The 27,186-nt window shown below is 35.8% G+C and overlaps 1 protein-coding gene across 1 annotated transcript; it reads left to right on the plus strand.

The window, feature by feature from the left end:
* The first annotated feature begins 797 nt into the window (after window positions 1-797).
* On the plus strand, window positions 798-26,770 carry LOC148952908 (uncharacterized). Its single transcript, XM_089087822.1, has 4 exons — window positions 798-865; window positions 4,669-4,934; window positions 11,679-11,852; window positions 22,849-26,770. Exons 1-4 carry the CDS (start codon window positions 798-800, stop codon window positions 24,978-24,980), a joined length of 2,640 nt encoding a protein of 879 aa, XP_088943948.1. The 3' UTR covers window positions 24,981-26,770.
* Window positions 26,771-27,186: the final 416 nt, after the last annotated feature.

The following is a 27,186-nucleotide window of genomic DNA, read 5'->3' on the forward strand; positions in this document are numbered from 1 at the left end:
CAACTTTAAATTAACCCTAGCCAATACTAGATGGCTATATTTACTTTTAACATCATCTTTTGCTTTTCACATTGTCTCCCTCTGCAATAGTATTAGATACTCCGTCCTCTGCAGCCAATTCGTTTTCTTCCTGTCCTAATTGAAGAGATGAGTCATTGCTTATAATTCATTTTGATAAAACTTTGATCGCTCTCTAGATCATACTGCAATATTTTTTTTCACCGCTACTTGTTGGGCAACTTTTGGCTTTGCAACTTTGCTTCTTTCCCTCATTTTAGCGTTCTCCTCAGCTTCAATTTGTTTTTTAACTGAAGTGTCAGTTAATACCTTTATTGAGCCACACTTCCTTTCCCTTGTAGATTGTTTTCTAGGAACAACTTTTACAAAAGTTCTGGAGGGATAAAAGAAGAAGAAGGTTGTTCACTGTCAGTAAAGTCTGTAATACCCGCTTTGGAGTATGCATACTTGGGTAGTCCTTGAGGTTCATCATCTTTGTCAGTTTCATTAGCTGTATGATCTGACGGCATGCTTGGTCTGTCACTTAGATACGAGGACATAAAATCTTCCTCGTTAAAGACGTCAGGATTAAAATGCCCGATACCAAATTTGGCAAATCCACTCTGAATATTGGAGGGGGTGAATGCACGTGGGAAGGATATACCAACCAATTCTGCTATATTGTAGATGGTAACCGTTTTCCCTGGACTACTTAGCATTGAATTATCCATCACTCTGTTGTAGTGAGCATTTAAAAGGGAGAAAACACTGATGTCTAGTGGTTGTAGCCTAATGCTACAATGAGTAGGAATGATAAGAAAGATAATGGCATTTTCGTCTTCTATGTTCAAAGCGTTTACGAAAATAGGTGATTCATGAATTCGAGGATCAGTAGCTTGTTGTGCTCAGGGGAGGCACATGAATACTTCACTAAATGGTGCAAATACTCACAAAACAGCTCTTGTGGTATTCCCCCCAGACGGGTTTGCTCCAGCAGCTGACCCATTTGGACTCCCATTTAGCATGTTGGGATGGAAGTTCTTTCTTGGAAAGACAAGATAAGGCGGTAAGAAGTTTCCACTCGAAGCAACTCTTCCGATCATTGTAGCTAGAGGGCCTCGTTCGGCTGAAGGAACTTAGCTGACTATTTTCTGCCCTATATCATAGGTCATCAGGATGTGGAGGTCAAATTATCATGTCTGTCATATTTTGAAAACCCCTGATGATAGGGACAAGGACTCGCTTAAAAGTCTATTAAGTTGCTCATGAATGTGGATAATTTGTGTAGGCATACTTTTGTTTGTTTTGTCTTGTTTTCTTAATCTTTTTCTGAGCATTTTTTTATGTACAGAAGTTAACATCAAATTTTTAGAAGGTAAATAATGCTATGGTACCTATTGAGTCAGTGGCCCACTATGTACCACCTAATACTGGCGCATTATGCACCACCCGCCCTCTAGCCACCAAAACCGGAATCTGAGGAGACTGGTGCATTATGAAAAGAATCGATGGCGTTATATACAATGTCTGATCATCAAGGATCCTAACAAGCCAATAAAAAATTTTCTAGTATAATTCAAGATAGAGATAAATGAAAAAGTATGGGCACAGAATATGTTTCTAGGACGTAGCAAAAAATTTAAGGATAGCTAGCATGAAATGAAGGCTGTAAATTATATTCAAAACAGGATAAGGAAGTCAACCCCGTTGTAAGCAATATCACATTGATCAGGCAACTTGTTACCACCTGAATAGATGGCAGTTAAGGTCAATGGCTCACTGTGCACCAATGCCAACATGGACCACCTAAAATTGATATTTTAGGATATTCTCGCATAAAAAAATGATCTAGATAGGTGAGAAGTCTGGAAAAATTTGTTAAAAACTTTAATTTTGGAAAAAACAACAGTAATAATCAAATATCTTTGAATAGACTGCAGTATGAAAAGACATTCAACTGCCTAAAGAACCAAAAATCGGTAATTGCAAAAATACTTTTAAATGTTTTAACAAAAGACTACAAAAGTTCAAAAGTAGTAAAAAAGTAAACAGGATGTTTGAAATTTAGTAGACATCATTATTAGAAATTGGACTTGATTGAATCAGAAAATATCTTTGAAAAGACTCAATATGAAAATACAACAAATTGTCTGCGGTTAGAAGATAAGCGACAATGAGAATATATAAAGAATCCATAAGTAGAAGCCTGCCGCGTGCCGAGTGCACGCAGATATCAAATATCTTTTAATAGACTTCAGCATGAAAAAAAATTTAATTGCGTAAAGATCAAAAAAACTGGTAATTGCAACAATTCATAAACCTTAAAAAATAAAACCAAAAGTTTAAAGCTTAGTAGACATTGTTGTTAGAAATGGGACTTGCTTGAATAATAAAATATCCTTGAAAAGACTCAATATGAAAATACAACAAATTGTCTGCGGTTAGAAGATAAGCGACAATGAGAATATATAAAGAATCCATAAGTAGAACCCGGCTGCTGGCGGAGTGCACGCAGGTATTAAATATCGTTGAATAGCTTGCAGTAGGAAAATACATGATACCACGTAATCAGCAAAATTACTAGTATCGCAAAACTATTTTCAAATATTTTAACAAGGGAAAAAAGTAATTCAAAAACCTTGGTGAAGAACACGAAAAATTTAAATCTTAGTAGAAATCGTTGTTTGGAATTAGACTTGCTGTAATTATCAAATATCTTTGAATAGACTGCAGTATGAAATAACATTTAACTGCGTAAAGAGCAAAAAACTGGTAATTGCAAAAATATTTGTATATATTTTAACAGAGGATTACAACAATTCAAAAACCTTAAAAAATAAAACCAAAAGTTTGAAGCTTAGTAGACATCGTTGTTTGGAATTAGACTTGCTGTAATTATCAAATATCTTTGAATAGACTGCAGTATGAAAAAAACTGAAAAAAAAACTGGTAATCGCAATAATATTTGTATATATTTACCAAGTGATTGCAACAATTCAAAAACCTTAAATATCAAACTTAAAGTTTGTAGCATAGTAGAAATCGTTGTTAGAAATGGGACTTGCTTTAGTACTAGTAATTGCAAAAATATTTGTATCTATTTTAATAAGGGATTGCAACAATTCAAATACCTTAGAAGTGATCAGATTAGGAGTGATCAGATTGAGCTGAAATTTTGAAGATAAGCTCCCAGGCCCCAGGAAAGCTTATCCTCTAAATTTCAGCCCGATCAGACAACGTTAAAGGGGGGTTGTGGTGGGAAAAATTAACATGGGCTATTATAGGAAAACGAAGTTTTTCGTACATGTAAATTCGGGGGATCATTTTTTTGGTATGAAAATACAATAGTCCCTAACAAGTTAAAGTCTGTTTTAAATGAGTCCTCATTCACCCGGATCAGGGGCCAACTATGTCCTGTAGGCGTGGCTAAGAAAAAAAAAAGAGATGAATTTTCAATGGCTATATTTGGTTTTTTTGAAAACAGGGAAGGAGTGGTCGGATTGAGCTGAAATTTCGCGGATAAGCTCCCGGACCCTAGGACATCTTAACATCTAAATTTAAGCCCAATCGGACAACGTTAAAGGGGGGCTGTGGTGGGAGGGTCGAAATTTCCGGCCCAGTTTACCCCATGAAGATTATGTCGGAGGAGGATGAAATTTTGCAAGTTTCTTAGTTTGAGCTTGGGCTACAAAATGCGATTACCGCCGTCTCTCTGCGACCTCTAGGACCTGAAATCGCTTAACATTGTGGTGGGTCGCCTCTTTATAGAGGCACAAGTGTGCCTCCTTGATAAAAACAAATGTATTCTCGTTTACCCTCAATTAATGCAATTATTTCTCACAAAAAAGGACCGCGATTCACTGTAGTATCCATTCTGTATAAATCAGGGTATCGGAAAAAAAAATAACAAAACGTCGCTGTCACCATCAAGCTTTGCATATAACTGACACGAACTTCGCATAAGACCGACGAAGCTGACTGAATCCAAGCAGAGATAAGGATTTGTTTTTTTGTTTTTTCCTATCTTACCTCTCTATTATAGATAAGGATTGAGTTTTAAGAATTGGGGTTCTTACCTCTCTTTTGGACATTCACCAGAGCATATCTGTTGTTGTCGACACACACCGGTGAGGGTCTGAATTCACAAGAATGTCATGAAATATTTTATCTCTCACTGACATATTTGGTGTTTGTTTATATTCACCGGTGAAAGTTGACATTCACCATTTTTGGACTTTCACGGTAACACACAAACACACACACACACACACACACACACACACACATATATATATATATATATATATATATATATATATATATATATATATATATATATATATATATATATATATATATATATATATATATATATATATATATATATATATATATATATATATATATATATATATGTATATATAAAATTTCTAGGGGAGGGATTTCGTTAACCGGGGGATGTAGTTACTAGTGCCTACTACTTATTGCGCTACTATTTTTACTTGTATCTTCTTTCAAATTAGTTAAACGTATCCGTGTAAAAGGTATTCACTTTGTAATTTATTTTAGTTGAAGATGTAATTAATCTTAAATTTATTTAAATAACTTTAGTAGTTAGTTTTTGAAATTCATTTTGTTTAATTTGTGCTAATCCATTTTTAAATTTAATTTTAATGAAGGTGAAGAAATGGCCTCTGAAATGTTACCACCTTCACCAGAGGTTATAACACTCAGGCCTACACCAGTCTCAACGCCTAGAAATAAACCTAAGGTCACTTGCCACGTCTGCGGAAAATCTCTCGGCGACGCATGGAAGTTAAAACGCCATCTAAACTCACTAAATAAATGTAGTAGTAGACCTTGGAATTGTGGAAGCTGTGAAGCAGTGTATAAAACGGAGCTTGAATTATATGATCATATCCTAACACATCCCGAAGGTAAGAATTTTTTATTCGTTTTGAGTACTGCTCCCTGAAAAATAAAATGGAAAAAGTTTAGTTTCTTAGATAATTCTTTCTTTCATAATTTTGAAACACTTCCAACTTCAGTATCGTCTAAGGTCTTGAAAGTTGAAGCTAAAAGATATTTTTATCTAAAAGCTAAATGTTATTTAAATTACTTGAAACTTGAAAGTTGTTCTTTCAGTTATTTTCTCATGCCGTACGACTTGGTCAACTGCTATAGAATGTGCTTTGCTGTTGTCATTTTAGTCGTTTTTCACTAGTCATTTTATTCAAGTCATTGTTACTTTTGTGCTTTCTAATCTGTCGCGTGAAAGCAAGGGAGAATCTTCTTTTTATGCATAGATTTTCCTTTGACAGAAATATTTTTAATTGATACTACGGCAATTAAGTTTAGGTACTTAGTTACTTTTTGTTTAATATGATAAACGGAGAGGGGCTATTTTTCCACTGACCATGCTCAAGGTCAGTATCATTGCTTTCTGAAAAGCACTCTTTTAATTTGTGCCGAAATTTGTGGGTATTTTTGGTCCTCTGCCGTCCCCAAAGAACTTTGTGCTTACATTGCGCTCGGGTTAAGATTGCAGCTGGGCGGCTGTTCTAAATATAAGATGCTAGAAAAAAAAAATGAGGGGGGCTTACTTTCTGCCACCTAGTGTACATTTCAGAACTCCATGCCGCACAGTTTTTGCCACGCTTGGTACAGTTTTCTGCCACGCTTTGCACAGTTTCTTCCACTCTTTGCACAGTTTCTGCGACGCTTTACACAGTTAATATTACGCAGGGCTCATTTCCACCACGCTTAGCACGCGTCATTCGGTGTACGTGATTTCTCAGTAAGCTCTTAAGCAAGTGAATAAGTGTGAGTCCTTCTATAGTTATGGTCTTTGCTTCAAGTTTTTTGCTTATGATTGTCCTGAACTACTGAAGCATTTGTAGTTATTGTTTCAGATGGGCTTGGCACAGTCTATTGTGCCAGATAGTTTTTGGTCCGGCTGTATATCTTCTAATTGTTCAGAGGATTAAGAACCCCTGTGCTTGCTCTAATTACCATCCTATCACTGTGTCTTGTTTTATTAGTAAGCTATTTGAATGTGTGCTGCTACCGGCAATTAACTCCAAGTGCGATTTTACACCCTTTCAGCTTGGTTTTAGCAAATGTATGGGCTGCGGTCAAGCTCACCATATTGTAGGTTGGCTAATGAAACAAGATGTTGCTCAAAAAAGCCCCTTGACCGTTGACATATATATATTGCTTTTGGCAATTTAATTCATCCAAATGCTTTGTTTTCTTTAGCAGCGTCTGTTAATTCCTGTTAAAAAAAAGGTGTTAGGCAAGGTGCCGTGTTATCTCCGAGTATATTTAAGTTTGTTTTAGCTTCGTGTGTCCGACTTCTTTAACCGTCAGTTTTTTACAATGATAGTTTAGATATTAGTCACGTTGCTTATGCTGATGATGTTCCGCTTCTTAGCCGGACAAAACAAAGTCTAAATGCCAACTTTGACCTGCTTTCAGCCGCACTGTCCGCAGTAGGCCTTTCAGTTAATGCTGCCAAATGTGAGGTTTTGTGTTTTGGGAGTCCTCTACCAGCATCGCCTCTTTGCTTGAGTTCTTTAACTATACCATGTTCTGCCTATATTAAATGGTTAGGTCTATCTTTTTCCACGTCACTTTCGTCTACTTGCTCCGCTATTACGTCCAGCGTGCTAAAAAGTATACGGGTTGGTCACAGGAAAATTTCACCCAATCGTGGTACCGGAACCATAGAATCGTTTCTAAATTTGACATTGTTGATGCTCCCTTGCGACTGAAACAAACATCTGCAGATCTACGTTTTAAAACTCAACAAATGATTGGTGTCTTTGACCCTCTTTGGCCATTCTTTGAATTTAGTTAATCTATTTATTTTGTATTATAGAATCGTATGTTTTTGTTCTTTTGTTTTTTTATTCCACAGTTTTTTCATTGTATATTGTGGGTTATGAATAAATATTATTATTATTATATTGGATGCATTTCGGGAAAACACGACATGTGTGCGTGTGCATGGGGGGAGGGTAACTGCCGTTTGATCACTTCGACTGTTAAAAAGGGCACTAGAACTTCTGATTACCAATCCGATCCGCCCCCTCCAAAGTAAATAGGACTCTCCTTTCAATAAAAACCTTATATACCCGCAGCGCATAACTTACAACCCTTGCCCTGAGGGCTGTGGTGGGGGGGGTATCATCTTTAAAGACATAATTCCTGGAGCTTTCAACTACGCTGAACAAAATTGCTATCTCAAATGTTAATTGGATGTGTTTGGGGAAATGTTGGGCTTGTGGAGAGGGGAAGGGCTGGTTGTTCTCAAATCACTTTTGACTCTTAATAAAGGCACTCTGACTTTCAATTTCAAATCTATTAATCCCCATCTGAAGTTTATACGACCACCCATTGAATTAAAACCTTATATGTCCAAAGGGCATGACTTTTAACCCTTGCCCTAAGGCTCTGGGGAGCTGTGTCCACCTTGGAGGCATTGTTATATGTTCTTTGGACTATTTTAAACAAAGTAACAATCGCAGATTTTTTAATCAGATGCATTTGGTGAAAAAGGGGTTGTTGGGGTGGAGCTAGGTGCCCTCCATCACTTTCGACTCTTAAAAGGGAACTAGAACTTTGAATCTTTAACCGAATGAGCCTACTTGGGAGACATTTATTGGGAGAGGGGAGGTAATTTATTATTATTGTCATTATTAATGTCTTAGGTTTTTTTTTTTTTTTTTTTTTTTTTTTTTTTTTTTCTCCATAGTTTTTGGTATTATTGTTTAATTGAGTGTTCAGGTCTTTTTTTTTTTTTTTTTTTTTTTTTTTTTTTTTTTTTTAATGAAATTTGTAAAAGGTTGAGAATTAGAGGATTGCAGCCGTCTTTCATCAGGCTTTTTGAGCCTTCCCCGGGCGGCTGCTTGCATATAGTTTATTTTGGAATTAGTAGTAAATAAAGCAAGTCAAGTCAAGTATACAACCATCCGTTCCATATAAACCTTAAATGCCCCCGGGGGCATTCCGATCACTTTGACTCTTCAAAAGGGCTCTAGAACTTCTTATAACCACTCTTTAGATCCCCCTCCGAAGTTTGAACGACCACCCATTCTATAAAAAAAACGTATATGCCATTAGGGCATAACTTACAATCCTTGTCATGATAGCTTTAGGGGGGAGGGGGGTGCCATCCTCAAAGACATAATTTCGACTACGCTGAACAAAATGGCTATTGCAAAATTTTATTCGATGTATTTGGGGAAATGATATGCGTTGAGGGGGAGGGCTATTGGCTCTCCAATTACTTTTGACTATAAAAGAGCACTAGGCTTCTCAAATTCCAATCGAATGAGTCCCTTTCAAAGTTTTTACGACAACTCATTCTATAGAAAGTTCTCTGGTCTAGAACAAACCAAAAATTAAATAAAACATTGTGCCAACATCGTTCTTTACTTAGGCAGCGCTATTGCGCTGCCTATGATAAGTACAGATCTAGTAATCTCATACGTATTAATTAACAATTTAATAAAGGGCCCAGATAGCCTTATCTTAACTAGGTAACAAAATAAAATATGATTTCTATCTTATTCTTTCTCAATATCAAGGAAAGCGACATGAAGCGTACCCTTTCCTCTACAATATTTCCCCATGAGAGCTTCAAGTATAAAAACCTGGTCAGTTGTTGAATACCCCTTTTGACATCCACCTTACGTCTCCCTTATAATATTAAATAAAAGAAACAAGTTTTTTTTTAAACTGAAAGTAAGGAGCGACATTAAAACTTAAAATGAACAGAAATTATTCCGTATATGAAAGGGGATGTCCCCTCCTCAGCGCCTCGCTCTTTACGCTAAAGTTTTTTATTGTTTTAAAATATAGAGTTGCGAGAAAGAGTCACTTCTATATTCGTATATTTTTATTACATATATTAGGCGGTCACCCTCTAGTCAATACCTCGCTCTTTACGCTAAAGTTTGACTTTTTTCTAATTCTTTAAGAATGACCCCTGAATCACAAAGGCCGTTAATTATAATAAATAGTTCTTATAAAAGTACTAAAAAAAAACTTTAGCGTAAGAGCGAAGTATTGACTTGGCGAACCCTATCATATACGCAATAGTTTCTGTTCGTTTTAAGTTTTGATGTTGAAAACTTTTCAGTTAAGTTTTTCTGTTGAAAACTTTTTTTTTTTTTTTTTTTTTTTTTTTTATTTCTGATCGTTTTCTTAAATAATGCTGGAAAATCCGGCGCCCTCTTCATAGCAATATCCCTTCCCCGATGACAACTTCCTCCATGGAAAGATCCTCCCACGTAACCTCCGACCCCCCCCCCCCATCCCCACTATCACAAAAAATCCCCCTGAAAACGTCTGTATACTTCCCAGTAACCAATATTATATGTAAACATTGGGCAAAGTTCATAACTTACAGCCCTTCTCTCGGGGACTCTGGAGGATTAAGTCATCCTCAAAGACATAGTTATTGTATTTTTTTTACCATGCTGAACAGAATGGCTATCTCAAAATTTTGATCGGGTGACTTTGGAAAAAAATGAGCGTGAGGGGGCCTAGTTGCCCTCCATTTTTTTGAATCGCTTAAAAAGGGCACTAGAACTTTTAATTTCAGTTTGAATGAGGCCTCCCGCGATATTCTAGGACCACTGGGTTAATACGATCACCCCTGGAGAAACAAAAAACAAATAAACACGCATCCGTTATCTTTCTTCTGGCAAAAAATACTAACTTCCACATTCCTGCAGATAGGAGCTTGAAACGTCTACAGTAGGGTTCTCTGATACGCTAAATCTGATTGTGTGATTTTCATTAAGGTCCTGTGACTTTTAGGAGGTGTTTCCCCCTTTTTTGAAAATAAGGCAAATTTTCTCAGGTGCGTAACTTTTAAGCTTGATGAAACTCGTTTATTTGGAATCCTCATAAAAATCCGATTCTTCTTGATGCATCTACTGGTATAGAAATTGAGTTTTTTAGAGTTTTGGTTACTATTGAGCCGGGTCGCTCCGTACTTACAGTTCGTTGCCACGAACCGTTTGATTACCCCTATCTATCCAGCACCCCAATCTAGCTTTCAAAATGTCTTTCAAGAATTTACTAATAATTGGTACTGTGCTTATTGGGCGGTAATTACTATGCGTCATGCGGTAACTCTTTTTAAATAACGACTTTAAAACCGACGTATTCCACGCTGCTGGCCATCTGCACGAAACTTAGTCCGCAAAACAAACTTCAATAGAACTGGGTCCTACTAATTCTTTATACGTATTAGAGCGGATTCCACGAACCGTTTGATTACCCCTATCTATCCAGCACCCCAATCTAGCTTTCAATATGTCTTTCAAGAATTTACTAATAATTGGCGCTGTGCTTATTGGACGGTAATTACTATGCGTCATGCGGTAACTCTTTTTAAATAACGACTTTAAAACCGACGTATTAAACTGCACGAAACTGCACGAAACTTAGTCCGCAAAACAAACTTCAATAGAACTGGGTCCTATTAATTCCTTGTACGTATTAGAGCGGATTCCATCAGTATCTGTTGAAGATCTTGTTGAAGATCCAGCACTTGTTGAAGATGACTCTTAATACTTTTCGTCAACTCTTTCTCTGACATCTCCTGTATGAACTGTTAAGAATACTCTGGGAGGCAGATACCTGGGAGTGTATACTCGGTATTCACCTGCGGGTAAGTGGGTGGGGTTGCTATGTTCATGTGACCCTCCAGGTTTGTAAAAAATGTTGGTCAGAAATCAATTTTTGGGACAACCCTTGACTGGTCACGTGACTCACGCATGGACTTCCAGAATTATTTCGTACTGGCCGATTTGAAGACTTGAAAACAATTTTCTTGTTCTTTGATTTTATATAAAAGTTTCTTTCTTTTTACTAAAGCCTTCTGGTGCCTTATAGCTAATCTTAATGCTAATTGGTCTTCGTGTCGTTCCTCTGACCCAGTAGCATTTTTTATCTTCTGTAACAAACTAATTAGGGCCACCTTGTTGAATTTATACTCATCATCAAAAGTTTTCATCCTTGCCGATTTTTGTGTCAGGACCCGGTCATCCTCTTCATGGAAAAATTGTGTCACTGAAACCTTGCTTAGTATGCAATGTGCACCAATTGTATACGCCGTTCCGAATTTTCTCCAGTTGATCACTGTTCAAATTTTAATCATAAAATTCTTTATTGACTACTTAGAGTCAAGAGTTAATGCATAATTGTTTTTAACTGTAAAAAATGGTAGCTTGAAACAGTAATTTTCTTTCTGTAACAGAAATGTGATAAAAGATAAGAAAAAGCAGTATTAGTAGACAATAATTCGGAACAAATTTGTGGTTATACAAGCTTTTCAAACTGATTTCCTGCCATTTTAATTTTTCATTTCTGAAATAAAAGTGTGACGTCAAAATTAAGAAAAAAAATATGTTATTATTAAACTTTGGCTTTCTTATAGACAGATGTGGGTCGGACTTTACAGAAAAGGTCAGTCTTGAAAAAAAGGATCGATTCTGATCTTAGATTCAATTCATTATTAAGGGTCGTGCTTACTAGAAACAACAAGGAAAGACAAAAATTACACTATTAATATTTTGTACAAAGTCAATTTATAGATTGTATTTTAAGTAAGGCTCATGTTTTAAGTATAATTTTAACTAAGAATCATCTTTTTTCAATTCCAGGTTTCAAAGTTGATTCTCTATCAAAAACGAGTAAAAACAAAGCAAAAGAAGAGTATCCATCAATAGTCCAATCTACACCAGATGCTCAAGGAAAACCAAATCTCAGACAAAGGAAGAAAAATACTATTTACGTTGATTCTTCCGATTCTGATATAGATGATACCACTGTTGAAGGTATGTAGCCTTGGTTTTCATAGGGGTTCACAGAAGGTGAATATTGATGAAATAAAAAATATCTTGGTTCACAAAAAGGTGAAATTTCCCCCTCCCCCTCCTTGAGACCGTTTCTAAGGAACCCTCTCCTAAAATAATTTTGTAAGCAGGCACCAAAACTTAGATTTAATGGCGTTGAGGCCTGATTCTTTTGACCCTACCATTCTTTCTAAAAAAAAAAATGGGGGCTGTTGGCAATCAAGTGTCTTTTATAATTGTTGCCGTCAAATTTGTTTTTCTTGTACCCAACATCGGGGTTTTCAAAGAGTAAACCTGCAGAATCTCAGGAACAGCAAAAGATATTAATTTCAAATAGGGAATGTTGAGCGAATGTTGAGCGGGATATAGGACTGAATCAAAAGCATGTTGGACATCCAAGATGTCACAATGGTCTATTTGTGATATCTCACGAATGGATATGGGTATCTGGTTGAAATTTGTAGGGAACGTTAAGGAATATGTTGAATTAAATAAAAAAGAAGTATGTGCATCCAAGGAGTCTAACACTTTATCTACAACGTTCTAGGGATGGTTAAGGATATTTAGTTGAAAATTACAGGAAATAACGAGAACGTTGTTCAACTAACCAAAAGCACTATAAGCACAAAAAAAGACACATTGGTGCAGATCCTTACACTGATATATTGATCTTGATATAATATTCATGTAACCAGATCATTCCTTGCAAGATGAGATGGAGCTTGGATGAGAGATTTGAATAAGCAACAGAAAAGGTCAAAACAACTGAGCAAAAATTAAACTGCTTTGTTGGAAGTCTTAGAAAAATCATTTAAATTCTACCTGTTTGTGCTGGAGATAGAGATATTCATAAATGTATATTTTTTTTATTAAACGTTTTTTTTTATTAGATTTTAGTTTAAAGTTCAGGAAAGGTCCCTAAAAATGCTTTCGCATAATTGCTCAGAAAACATTTATACTTACCTCTAAGGAAACTTGATTTGAGCAATTTGACAGGTTTGGGTGGTCCCTGTTGAGCTTTTTGTCTTGCTTGGAAATCTTGTTATCACAGGTTACGTTTTATTCATGCTGTATATACATTGAATAGACAGTCCTGTACTACTACCACTACTATTAACTCACTGCAGTACCCATCCGCCTAATGCCAACCCAGCTACACATGCTCCTACTCCTTCCCATTTCCTTACGACATCCTCTTGCCCCATTCGTGGAAGATCTGATTTTCGTTTGACTCTAGTCGGTGAGCCGACAAGGACGGTCTTTGGCAATCTGTGATCCGTAGAACTTTTCTTAGCCATCTATCCTTCCCGCATGATAGCCCTAGAAACTGGGATTGAATACCATTCTTCGTACAGGTTACTGTTTGAGATATTTTCTGTCAGTCGGGTACTCAAATCAATCCGCTGACAATTTCTCTTGAAAACACCTAGTAAATCTTCCTCCGTTTTTTGGAGGACCTCTGCTTCAGAACCATACTTCCCCACTGTCACCACTGTATCTTCTAATATTTTAATCTTGGCTTGCAGACTTATCTTTGTATTCTTGCTAGTTTTTCAACTGTGAAAAAGCACCCTCGGCCTTTGTTATAGGCTACTACTTAAAACATCCTCACTATGTTTCTAGGCGTTTAACCCCTCCCCCCACCCCGGCGATTACCCCCCCTCCCCTCCCGGTAAATACCCCCTCGGAAAGTATCCCCCCAAGGAAAATTCCACATGGAAATACCCTAGGTATTTCCTTTCTAGGAATATGGCCACTAAACAATTACAGAAGAAATGTGAGGTATCTGGAAATTTTGTTAACTAAAGAAAAAAAAAAATCCCAGTATAAAGTAAATGTAATGTTTCATTTAAGTGTTTTTTTCCAAGTGTTAAGTGTTTTTTTTTTTTTTTTTTTTTCAATGACCGTTTTTCCAAGTATTTAGTACTATTATTAGGTTAATGTAGTGTTTCATTTAATGTAGTGTTTCATTTATGTGTTTTATGATGATCGCTGATCAAAATTTATGTTATTTTTATCTTTCATTTATGTTATTTTACTGTGTTCATGGCTGTATATTTGACTTTAAAATACACTTATCTATCTATCTATCTAATATGCAGAATAATTGTACCAAACACGTTTTGCATGCAGTCCCGCTATAATTCACCCCCCCCCCTCCCCCCCTAATGTGCAAATCTATAGCCCAAATTCACTTCTAAAGTAACGAAGAAACTAACAAAAAAAAAACGATGTGTTCTCGAATTTTACACAGCGTAAACTTAAGTGAGTGGCACATAATACACAAGTACCAAAATTCCTTCCCCCTACGGAAACTAAAAAAATAAAACCCAAATAAAATTCTGAAATTTGGAAAACCTTATTTTCCACTAGGGGTATTTTCAGTGGGGGTATTTTTGGGGGGGGGGGCATAAACGCTGGCCACCCCTCACCACACCCACCTAGGTAAATGAAGCTGTTCACTTGATCAATGTTCTCATTACCTAACATCATCTATTCACCTTCACTTATTGGTGAATAGACCATCTATTCACCTTCGTAGCAACTTGTCCTGGGGGTATATATGGTTTTTATGGAAGGTATGCTCGTGTAAACTTCATAGAGGGTTCATTTGATTGGAAACTGAAAATTGTAGTTCACTTTTTAAGAGTCAAAAGTGATCAGAGCAGCTAGCCCCCCATGTTATTTTTCCCCCAAATGTATCAGATACAAATTTTGAGATAGCCATTTTGTTAAAAATAGTTCAAGGTTCAGATAACAAAATTTCCTGTGTCGACACAACCCCCCAGGGCCTGGGAGCAGGCGTTTTAGGTTATACCCTGGGGGCATATATTGCTCTTATGGAAGGGATGCTCGTATAAACTTCAGAGAGGGCTCATTTGATTGGAAACTGAAAGTTCTAGTTCAGTTTTTAAGAATTAAAGAGATCCAAGGACAACTAGCTCCTCACCCCTCCCGCCCCACCCCCTTTTTCCCCGGCCCCATCCGAAAAAAAATTTGAGATAGCCAATTTTTTTAAATAGTTTAAATATCAGATAACAAAAACTCCGGTATCGACACAAACCCCCAGGGCCTGGGGGCAGGTGTTGTAAGTTATGGCTTTGGGGCATATATGGTTCTTATAGAAGGGATGCTTGTATAAGCTTCAGAGAGGGCTCAGTTGATTGGAAATTAAAAGTTGTAGCTCACTTTTTAAGAGTCAAAAGTGATCGGTGGGCAGCTACCCCCCCCCCCCCCACACACTTTTTACCCCAAATGCATCAGATAGAAAATTTGCAGATTACCATTTTGTTAAATATAGTTCAAGGGTCAGATAACAAAATTTCCTCTGTCCACCCAACCCCCCAGGGCGCGGAAGCAGTCGTATTAAGTTATGCCCTGAGTTCGTATATGGTTCTTATGGAAGGGATGCTTGTATAAACTTCATAGTGGGCTCACTTGATTGGAATGTGAAAGCTCTAGTTCACTTTTTAAGAGTCAAAGGAGATCGGACGGCTACTACCCCCCCCCCCCCTTTACGCCCTTTTTCCCCAAATGCATCAAATGAAATTTTTAGATAGCCATTTTTTTTTAATATTTAAAAGGTTAGATAATGAAAACTGGTTTCGACACAACCCTCCAGGGCCCGGGGGCAGGCGTTGTAAGGTATGCCCTTGGGGTATATATGGTTATTATGGAATGGATGCTCGTATGTACTTCAGAGAGGGCTAATTTGTGTGAAAGTTCTTTTTACTTTTTAAGAGTCAAAAGAAAATGGAGGACAAATACCCCCCCCCCCCCCTCCACACCCTTTTTTCTCAAATGTATCAGTTAAAAATTTTGAGATAGCTATTTTGTTAAAAATAGTTAAAGGGTGAAATAACAAAAACTCCGGTATCGACACAAACCCCAAGGGCCTGGGGGCAGGTGTTGTAAGTTATGGCTTTGGGGCATATATGGTTCTTATAGAAGGGATGCTTGTATAAGCTTCAGAGAGGGCTCATTTGATTGGAAATTGAAAGTTGTAGTTCACATTTTAATTGTCAAAAGTGATCGGTGGGCAGCTACCCCCCCCCCCCCCCACACTTTTTACCCCAAATGCATCAGATAGAAAATTTTGAGATTACCATTTTGTTAAATATAGTTCAAGGGTCAGATAACAAAATTTCCTCTGTCGACCCAACCCCCCAGGGCGTAGGGGCAGTCATTGTAAGTTAGGCCCTGGGTTCGTATATGGTTCTTATGGAAGGGATGCTTTTATAAACTTCAGAGTGGGCTCACTTGATTGGAATGTGAAAGTTCTAGTTCAATTTTTAAGAGTCAAAGGAGATCGGGCGGCAAATACCCCCCCCCCCTTTACACTCTTTTTCTCCAAATGTATCAAATTAAATTTTTATATAGCCATTTTTTTTTAATAGTTAAAAGGTTAGATAACGAAAACTGGTTTTGACACAACCCTCCAGGGCCCGGGGGCAGGCGTTGTAAGGTATGCCCTTGGGGCATATATGGTTATTATGGAATGGATGCTCGTATGTACTTCAGAGAGGGCTAATTTGTGTGAAAGTTCTTTTTACTTTTTAAGAGTAAAAAAAAAATGGAGGGCGAATACCCCTCCCCCCCCCCCCCTGCACACCCTTTTTTCTCAAATGTATCAGGTAAAAATTTTGAGATAGCTATTTTGTTAAAAATAGTTAAAGGGTGAAATAACAAAAACTCTGGTGTCGACACAACCCCCTAGAGCCTGAGAGAAGTTGTTGCATGTTATGCCCTGGGGGTATATATGTTTCTTATGGAATGGATGCTCGTATAAACTTCAGAGAGGGCTCATTTGATTGGAAATTCAAAGTTCTAGATCATTTTTTAAGAAGCGAAAGAGATCCAAGGGCAACTTATAGAAGGGATGCTCCTATAAACGTCAGAGGGTTTATTTGATTTAAAACTGAAAGTTCTAGTTCATTTTTATAGAGTCAAAAGAGATCGAAGGGCAATTACCCCCCCCCCCCCCCCGCGTTCTTTTTTCCCAAACCCTTCCGATAAAAATATTGAAATAGCCATTTGTATATAACTTGCTATCTCAATTCTGATCTTGCGGATTAGGACTTATGATCAAGTGCCCCCTTTCCTTCGGGAATCGAATAAGAAACTTTTTCGGGAACTTTTTTGAAAACGTTAAAATAATCAAAATTACTGCCATACTTAAAATAAGGTTAAAATACATACTTTCCGATAAATGCTAAATTGTTGTGGCACGAAAAATCCAATAATGGTTAAATCAAAATGATCTTGTCTCTGAGTCAACAATCGAAATAGTCTAACCACTCTTTTTCGAAGCTATTCTTTTGTTCTATTCAATGTTGTACGAAATAAATCAAGTGTGATTTATCAGAGGCATGTATTCACTTTGTCAAACAGTTCGTGGTAACGAACTGTAAGTAAGGAGCGACCCGGCTCAATGGTAACCGAAACTCTAGAAAACGGTATTTTGATACAAATAGATGCATCAAAAGAATCAGATTTTAATGCTGATTTCAAATATATAGTTTTCATCAAGTTTAGTCCTACCAATCAAAATTTACGCGCCTGAGAAAATTTGGCTGATTTTCGAAAGATCCCCTAAAAGCTATAGAACCTTAATTAAAATCACACCATCATATTCAGCGTATCAGAGAACGCTACTGTAGAGGTTTCAAGCTCTTATCTACAAAAATGTGGAATTTTTATTTTTTGCCAGAAGAAAGATCACGGGTGCGTGTTTATTTGTTTGTTTGTTTTTTTTTGTTTTTTTTTTGCCCAGGGGTGATCGTATCGACCCAGTGGTCCTAGAATATCGTGGGAGGGCTCATTGGAATGGAAATTAAAAGTTTTAGTGCACTTTTTAATTGACGAAAAACATGGAGGGCAACTAGGCCCCCTCCCACGCTCATTTTTTTCCCGAAGTCACCCGATCAAAATTTTGAGATAGCCATTTTGTTCAACATGGTCGAAAATATTATAAGTATGTCTTTTAGGATGACTTAATATCCCGAAGTTCCCAGGGGGAGGGCTGAAAGCTATGAACTTTACCCAATGTTAACATATAGCAGCCTATTGGTTATTGGGAAGTATACAGACGTTTTCAGGGGAGAATTTTTCTGGTAGTGGGGGGGGGTTATATGGTAGGATCTTTCCACGAAGGAAGTTTTCATGGGGGAAGGGACATTGCTATGAATGGGACGCCGGACTTCCCAGCATTATTTAAAAAAAGATCAGAAATTAAATATAAAAAAAAAGTTTTTCAGCTGCAACAGCAGCAACATCAATACTTTAAACGAACAGAAAATATTACATATATAATTGGGTTCACCCCCTAGTCAATACCTCGCTCTTTAAGCCAAAGATTTTTTAGTACTTTCATAAGAGCTATTTATTCTAAGTAACGGCCTATTTCATTAAGCAGTCATTTTTAAAGAATCTGAACAAAATTCGAACTTTAGCTTAAAGAGCAATGTATTGATTAGGGGGCAAACCCCCTAATATGCGTATTAAAAATATATGAATATAAAATTTCGTTACGTAAGTTAATTCGTAAGTTACGTATATTTATTACTAATAAAAATGTTCGTAAATAAAATTAAACAAGTTTTGAGAAAGCCATTTAACCAAATAAAAGTAAAATTAATATGCAAATTTTGTTTTAATTCTTCATGCACGGTGAGCCAAAATCAAAACCTGCATTAATTCAAAAAGGTTCAAAAACTAAATAAAAAAAAAAAGTTTTTTTAACTGAAAATAAGGAACGACGTTAAAACTTAAAACGAACAGAAATTATTCCGGATATGAAAGGGCTGTCCCCTCCTCAACGCCTCGGTCTTTACGCTAAAGTTTTTTATTGTTTTAAAAAATATAGTTGTGAGACAGAGTCAAACTTTTGCGTAAAGAGCGAGGCGTTGAGGAGGGGACAGCCCCTTTCATATACGGAATAATTTCTGTTCGTTTTAAGTTTTAACGTCGTTCCTTACTTTCAGTTAAAAAAAACTTGTTTTTTTTTATTTAATCTATAACAAAGGCCATAAGGCTTCAATGTTTTATTACTATTAATTTTAAAAACCTTGCATAAAAAGAAGTTTTCTGAGAAAAGTTAAGAGCCATATTGAACTCAGGACCAACAGAAATTAATTTCTATTATAGTTAAAACTCAAAAAGACCAGAAGTTACTGTTAAAGAATAAACGAAACCCCAAACGAATAGAAAATAAAATCAACTATCTTACAAACATAAGGATAACAGGTGCAAACATAAATGAATGAATAAATCCTATTATTCTCCCCCTAGAGGGGCTTCATATGCTAGGGGCGGTGCTATAAAGTTTGGACGGGCTCATTATTGGAAATAATAATTTCTAGTGTCCTCTTTAAGAGTCAAATATAATTGGAAGGCACGAAGCCCCTGACACGTACCCAGGGGGGAGGGCCTCCGGGCCCGGCCCCCCTCCGAAATCTTATGATTTTTATTTTCCCATAATTTTCTGATGCTTCTCACAAAATAATGGACTTGAAGGATGTCCCCCCCCTGAATCAAATTCCTGTGTACTTGCCTGCCAAGCCTCTCCCCCTCCCCCCCCATTCACGCCCTCTTTTCCCCAAATTCAGCCAATCAAAATTTTGAGATGGCCATTATGTCCAAAATAGTCAAATGGTGAAGCAATTAAGATAATCATGCCTCTGGGGTTGACAAAACCTCCCACTTCCCCCAGGGCAAGGGGTGTAAGCTATGCAAGCTGTCCATTGTTCATATATAAGGTTTTTTACAAAGGAAAATAGCGACGACCCCACACTGCCTTTCCATAACAAACAACACAAGCACGAAGAACAAGAGGGAAATCTTTTTGCAAGACAGTGGAGATAATTTGAATGACATAGGGCCGAAATATTCATTCAAATTATCTCCACTGTCTTGCAAAAAGATTTCCCTATTGTTCTTCGTGCTTTTGTTGTTTTTTTTTATCAAAGGAGTAATCGTATAGAATTTGGAAAAGGCTAATCCGATTTAAATTTAAAGTTCTAGCTCCGTTTTTAAAAGTCAAGAAAAATCGGACGGTAAGCAATCCCCCCTCCACGCCATTTTTTCTAAATGGTTCCGATCAAAATTTCGAGTTAGCTATTTTTTTCAAAATGATTCAAATGTCATACAGCTACGGTTCCAGGTTTGAATCCCCCCCCCCAACCCTGGGGGAAAGGGCTGTAAGTTACTGCCCATCGTTAACATATAAAGCTTCTATTATAGAATATAAGGTTTTTGTGGAAGGGGTGGTCGTATTAACTTTGGAGGGGGCTCATTTGATTGGAAATTGAAACTTCTTTTGAGTCAAAAGTGATCAATAGGCAACTAGCCGACGCCCTACTTTTCAAAGGGCATCCGGTCAAAATTTTGAGATTGCCATTTTGTTCAAAAAGTTCAAAGGCCAAATAATTATACTTCCGTGGTTGAATTCCCCACCCCCAACCCTGGGGAAATGACTCTGAGCTATGGAACTTGCTTATTGTTGCTTTGACACCTTTCTATTTTCTTAAATACTTGGATTTAGTGATTTACGTGGCAACTTCGATTTACAGTGCAAGGGCTTATTGTTACTTTGATACCTTGTTCTACTTTGATGCTTTCCTTACTTTGTTATTTTTTTTACTTTGACATTGTTGCTTTGATACTAGTTTGATACGTTGATGAACATTTGATGTTGAAAAAAAAAGTTTGATTTTGAAATCAGGAATTTTTGAAAACTTGAAACTTTTTGCAATCAAAAACGGAAAAAAATAATTAAAAAAAAACTTTCTGAAAAGGAAGTTTTTAAAAGAAAAGTAAAGGTAATTTTAAACTTAAGATCAGAATATACAAATATATGCTAAAATTCAAACTCAAAACGACCATAAATTACTATTAAAGAATAGATAAAACCCAAAACGAACTGAAATTAAATAAATAGTCTTAGCAAAAAACATGCAACAAGTAAAAATATAAAAGAATAAATAAATCTTAAAGCGAGTGATTCTTAAATTGAATATGCAAATCAAGCTTAAAATGGGAAAAATATTTTGCTATTGAAGCATAAATGAAACCCAAAACGAACACAAAGTAAATAAACAATCAATGTAAACAAACATACAATAGGTTCTAATATAAATGAATAAACAAATCTTAAAACGAGTGAAACTTAAATTGAATGAGCAAATCAAGCTTGAAACGAACAAAAATCACCACAAACAAGAATTTGGGTATAGCCTCCTTCTCTCACTGTAAAAGTCTGAAACCTACTGCGTCATTGGCGCTGTGATGAAAACGAATTATATTACAAATATTTCTTTTGTACTTATTACAACATTAGAAATAAACATTAAAATTACAGTAAAATTTTGAACTGATGAGCTTTCAGAAATTAATATCATTGTACATCAAATATTCAGTTTAATTTATTAGTTCTTTCTAAGAGTGTTCAAAACCATTATAGTTTCACTACAAACAAGAGTTTGGATACTACCCCCTTCCTTAACTGTAAAAACCTAAAGCCTGTTATGTCATTGGCGCGTCACTGAAAACGGATTATATTACAAATATTTTCTTTTCCAGTTCTTACAGCATTGAAAATGAAAATAAAATCACAGTGAAATAAAATTCACTGATGGATCTTTCAATTATTAATATCATTATATATATTCAATATGATTTTGTATATAGGCTACACTCCAAGACTGTTCAAGACACATATAGTTGTAATATATAAAACAAAATTTAATATATTGAATGATCTCAAGTGAAAACTTTCAGGGCATGTTGTGTGGGCCGTTGTGCTAAATCAAAAGACATTATGTGCATCCAGGTAGTCATAAGGGCATATATTCAAAATGTCAGGAATAGCTGAGGGTCTATATATGCACATCTAGGTTGTCAAAAGAGCGCATATTCGTACATAACTACAAAGTTGTAGGGTATGTTGAGGGGAATATTTAAGTACGTCAAAAGATACCAAATGTATCAAGTTGGTCAAAATGGCATATCTTTAATATGTCAGGAAGAGTTGACGGTATTAAGTTGAAACTGCATCACAGCGCTGCTATAAATGGTCATTCTCATAGGAACAGAATGAGGATGAGAAACGGATTTAGGTGCAGAATTTGTCACCTCCTAAGTAATGTTAAAATCATTACCGCTCGCAGAGAATTTGTTTTGGTGTTAAAGGCACTTGGCCTTCCTACACAAGTAATCACAAATGTTCCTGTGGAGTTTGATTCAATTTAGTAAAATATAATTTACTTGAGTTTTGTTGGACCATAATCTTTCCCGAGATTAGTTGTCCATCTCCAACTCTTAACAAGACCAGATGTTATCTATGGGTTTAAAGAAACAATCCTTTTAATCCATGATCAAAAAGGTTGCGTCTTACCATCCAGGATAGCTCCTTTTGTGGTCCCACAAAAGAACTCAAATAAACGATTAAAATTAAATTCCTCATCGAAAATCTGCCAATTTAGATTCAAGAACAGATAAATCTTTCTCACCAAATCAGACTGAATAAGAGTGAGCATTTTGCTCTTGTTAGTCCTATTATGATCTAAAGTAAAACGAAAATAAATCGTAAAATAATTTGTAACCAAACTTGGTGGTGCACGAAGACAAATCATTCTTCTTCACGACTTTTGAGGTTCGTAACTTATTGTTGGATCATATGTGACGACATATTAAGAGTAAACAATACATCTTTATTTGAAAACAGAGCATGAAAAATCTTGCATTAACATTAGAAATGAACTGAACGAAAAGAACGAAAAAAACTTGGCTTTTTTATAGGGCAAAAAAAGATATAGTGTTTCATTGTTTCCATTTCACCATGTGTGTATTAGATTAATTGTCAAACTCCCGGTTACGCAGTTGAATGTTGGTTGATACCCACTTTAGGCGGATGACTGTTTTCAGTAAAGACCCATATAATTTTTCATAATATTCATGTTATTAGTTTCTTTTTTTTTAGAAATGGATAAATTCAGTGAAGATGCTTATGAAGAAATGCCAGGAAATATGCTTCCAAAGAGCTATATTAGTCATATCAAGGCGATAAATCACGCCAGTGGTAAAGGACTATCACAGTCTGAAGAAGTTACTTTGGAATCCTTTGGTTCACTGTGGTTGAAAGAAGTGTCACTTAGGTTAAAAAAAAAGCCGAGTATAGAGTCCTCAGAAAACACCCACATTTGTAAAATTTGCAGTGAATCCTTTTCCCTCCGCATTTCACTTTCAAATCATATGAAAGGTCATGATGAAATAGAAATTCAGCAATGTCAGTTTTACCGTTCAGAATTCAAGAAAAAGCGTAATCTTGATTGTTGTTTCGAAACTCAAAATGCGACAAGATATAATTCTTATGAGTGCGCTATCTGCAAAACGGAATACACCATTCGTAAATCATTCTTAGATCATATGCGATGGCACAAGCAGGTACTGCGTACTACGGCACTAAATGATAAATCTGCAAGTGATCCAGTGTCTACAAATCATAGAGGTTTGACCTACGATAATTCAAATAAATGTGCTACCTGTGGGTCAACTTACAAATACCGCAAAGGTCTTTTACAGCACTTGCAATGCACCCCAGAACATAGAGAAACTCAGTTTTGCAACATTCACAACAAATCTTTTTCTCCCAATCTGTTGTTTCAACCTCAGACAGAAATTTCAAAATCGGACCATAAAAATGAAATGTTACAGTGTCCCTTTTGTCAAACCAAATTCAAGAAAGAACATCATCTTTCTAATCATTTAGTCGCCCACAGGGACAAAACATGCAACTTGTGTATTAGATGTAACATGTGCACTAGTTCTTTTTCTTTGCCTTCTGAATTACTAACTCATTTAAAAATGCACGAGAAGACTGAAGCTGCACCTTCAGTTCAACTTTCAGAAAATCCAGATGCTGAATCGACGATTAATTCTCGAGCAGCAAAGAATGACATAGTACCAGAAAGTAACTTCAATGAATGTAGTATATGCAAAAAGACTTACGTCAAACGTAGATCATTCTTAGGGCACTTGCGACAGCATGCCACGGGTAGAAAATTCTTGTGCTACATTTGTGGCTTAGGTTTTTTCAAAAACATTGACCTTAAAATGCATATACAAAGACATACTGGCGATAAAAATTTCACGTGTGACAAATGCGGAAATAGTTTCTACAGCATGTATGATTTGAACCAGCATTTGAAAAAGCATACTACAGAAGAGAGTGGACAGAGACCAGAAAAGATATTTGGTTGTGAAATCTGCAACACAAAATTTGAAACGAAGGCAGGTTTCTTACTGCATATGAAGAAACACAATGTTGGTGCCACACACGAATGTGGATTATGTCAAAGAAAGTTTTACACAAGCTACAGGTTAACTGAACATATGAGGACTCATACGGGAGAAAAACCGTATGAATGCAAGATATGCAACAACACTTTTGCTCAAAAACAGGGTTTAAGTTCCCATATGAAATCTCACAGTGATAAAAGACCTTATAGCTGTGAACTTTGTACCAAAACATTCAAGAAAAAAAGTACGAAGAATGATCATGTTAATACTCACACTGGTAATACACCTTATAAATGCAAGCAATGTGATATGCGTTTTGGTTCAAGAAAGAATCTTAGAAACCATAAGAAAGTCCACATGAGGAATCCAGAAGAAAGGAAATTCAGAGAGAAGAAGTACAGATGTAACATATGCAATGAAACATTCGCAGTGTCTGATTATCGTGATAAACATGTGGCTTTACATGCAAATCCTAACCCTTTCAGCTGCGAGTTCTGCAGTAAAAGTTTCAACTATAAGAAAAACATGGTAGCCCATGTACAACGAATGCATCCCAGTTGCAATCCATTTAGATGTAAGCTGTGTAGTAAGACTTATGATACCATTAGGAAAATTGATGTACACATAAATTCTCGTGCTTGTGTAAAAAATTACATATCTCATAAGAAGTTGAAAAATAAAGACAAATCCATTGAGGTAGACGGAAATACGAATTCTGAAAATCTATTTATATGTAATATTTGTAACGAGGAGTTTGAATCAGTTGAGAAAATTCAAGACCATTTTAACTCTTCCCACAAGCCTTCTAAGTAGGAATCGATCATAATATTAGTTTAATAGAATTAGTGAAAAAAGTATTCTTTATATTTTGAATTCTTTTATTCTTTATATTTTGCCAAAAAGTGATAACCCGTTTTTACATTAAATAAACTGAAACTGATCAAAAGGATGAACAATAACTACACCTTACGTGAAAAGTTACAGCTCAGAATATTGTTTTAAAATAAATATTGTGTGTCTATTTTTCTTCTATTTTGCAGTCTATATACACTTGTTGTTCTAGGTCGTGAAATGTAAGGATTTGATTGATTGTGTCTTATGTACAATTCCTATAATTTAGCATGGTTTCTTTAGAATTTTTACTTGGTTCATTCTTTTGTTATACGAGAAATTTGGTTTTTGACGATCTGTTTGTATTTCTTGTCCAGAAGTAGACAGTTTATTTTGGTTTTGTTTACTCTACATTTTGATATATTATTCAAAATTAATGTAATTACTTGACTAGGATTAGTTGATTGCTTCTAATTGGGTGCATGGTTTGATTCACTGTTTCGCAAATTCTTTAAATTAACTTAGCTACATTTACTCATTTCTGATTATTTTGTCATGATTTATTGATTTATGATCTAAACATTCGCTGCTCATTTTGACCAACATGTTACTTTAAAACCAAATCCTAAGCCTTTCAGTTGCGAGTTTGTGGCAAGAGGTGCAACTATAATAAAAAGTTGGTGTAATAAAACTTGGTAGTCCATGAGCAGTTTGTGCATTCCACCCACAATTTGTTTAAATGTAAGCTATGTGGTAAGACATTCGATTGCACTAGAAAAATTTATCTTCATATTAGCTCTCTTGCTTGTGACAAAAATACAAATCTCGTTAAACTGGAAAAATCAGGACAATTCTATTTTTCCATAATTTTAAAACTGAATAAGAAAAATGATAAAAAGTGCCTGTCCATGAATGCTGAAGGAAAATAAAAAGCCTGGGGCTTTTTCCCTCCAGCAAAAACCCGAAGGCATTTTACTTGTTTTATAGGCTTTTCATTTATGGTTGAAAACCTAGTATTATGTTTCTCATGCTTTTCTCAACCGATTTCTTCCTTATAGATTGTAAACATCAATAATTGTTTAATGAATGGTAGTTTCCTGCATTTTCAATTTTTTCTGGTTCACGATTAAAATGGTGTGTCCTAATTAAAATTTTGGGCAAAATTTGAATATTTAGTCTAAATTTTAGATAGACTTTAGTTTTGTTGGAGAAGTCCTTAATAGTATGTTTACTACGGAATTTCGGTTGGAAAAATCCTCGAAAATGAAAACAATTTTTCATATGAACAGAAATTTAGTCTTATCCGCCGAAATTCTGTTTGTATGTAATAAGACATTTTTACCAGTTAAAGACATTCAAGCGGTTTAACCCTTCTCATAACGTTCGTATGTAGAGATTGCTTATGGTAAGAAAGGGAAATATACAATTTCTTGTACTTTTAATTTGATTAAAAATTTTGCAACTCTCCTCCATAAATGCAAGCTTGCCTTAAACTTATTTTTTCTCATGCTTTTCCAGCCACATCCACATATTTCTAAATGTTTGGAAATGTAACACAAACCCAGTTCAACAAAATGGCTATCTCAAAATTTTATTGGGCGTGGGGAGGGGGGGGGTGTTTGCCCTCCAATCACTTTAAACTATTAAAAAGGGTGCTAGCCCTGTCAATTTCCAATTGAATGAGCCCTTTCGAAGTTTCTTTACAACTCCTTCTGTACGAAGTGCCCTGGTCTAAAACAAACCAAATAAATAAATAATACATTATATCAACATCGTTCTTTACTAAGGCAGCGCTATTGCGCTGCCTATGATAGAATATATATATAATATATATATATATATATATATATATATATATATATATATATATATATACTATATATATATATATATATATATATATATATATATATATATATATATATATATATATATATATATATATATATATATATATATATATATATATTTCTTTAAGATGAATGTCCTTTCTTTTTCTCTTCTTTGGTTGTTAATTATCCCCTTTTCTCTTTGTGGTAATCTTTTAATTTTCTTTTAATATTGGTTATGCCATTTTCTTTCTTTTATTGCGTAGGCAGATAAAACCACGAGGTATAACTGCGCACTCTTACGAGTGAGTCACCCGGCCAAAAGTTATTTTCGGTTAACAAGTTTGGCCGAAATTGAC

The sequence above is a fragment of the Artemia sp. Qi Xiang Cuo genome, chromosome 4 (assembly GCF_049724085.1).
Source record: "Artemia sp. Qi Xiang Cuo chromosome 4, ASM4972408v1, whole genome shotgun sequence".
NCBI classification, from domain to species: Eukaryota; Metazoa; Arthropoda; class Branchiopoda; order Anostraca; family Artemiidae; genus Artemia; species Artemia sp. Qi Xiang Cuo.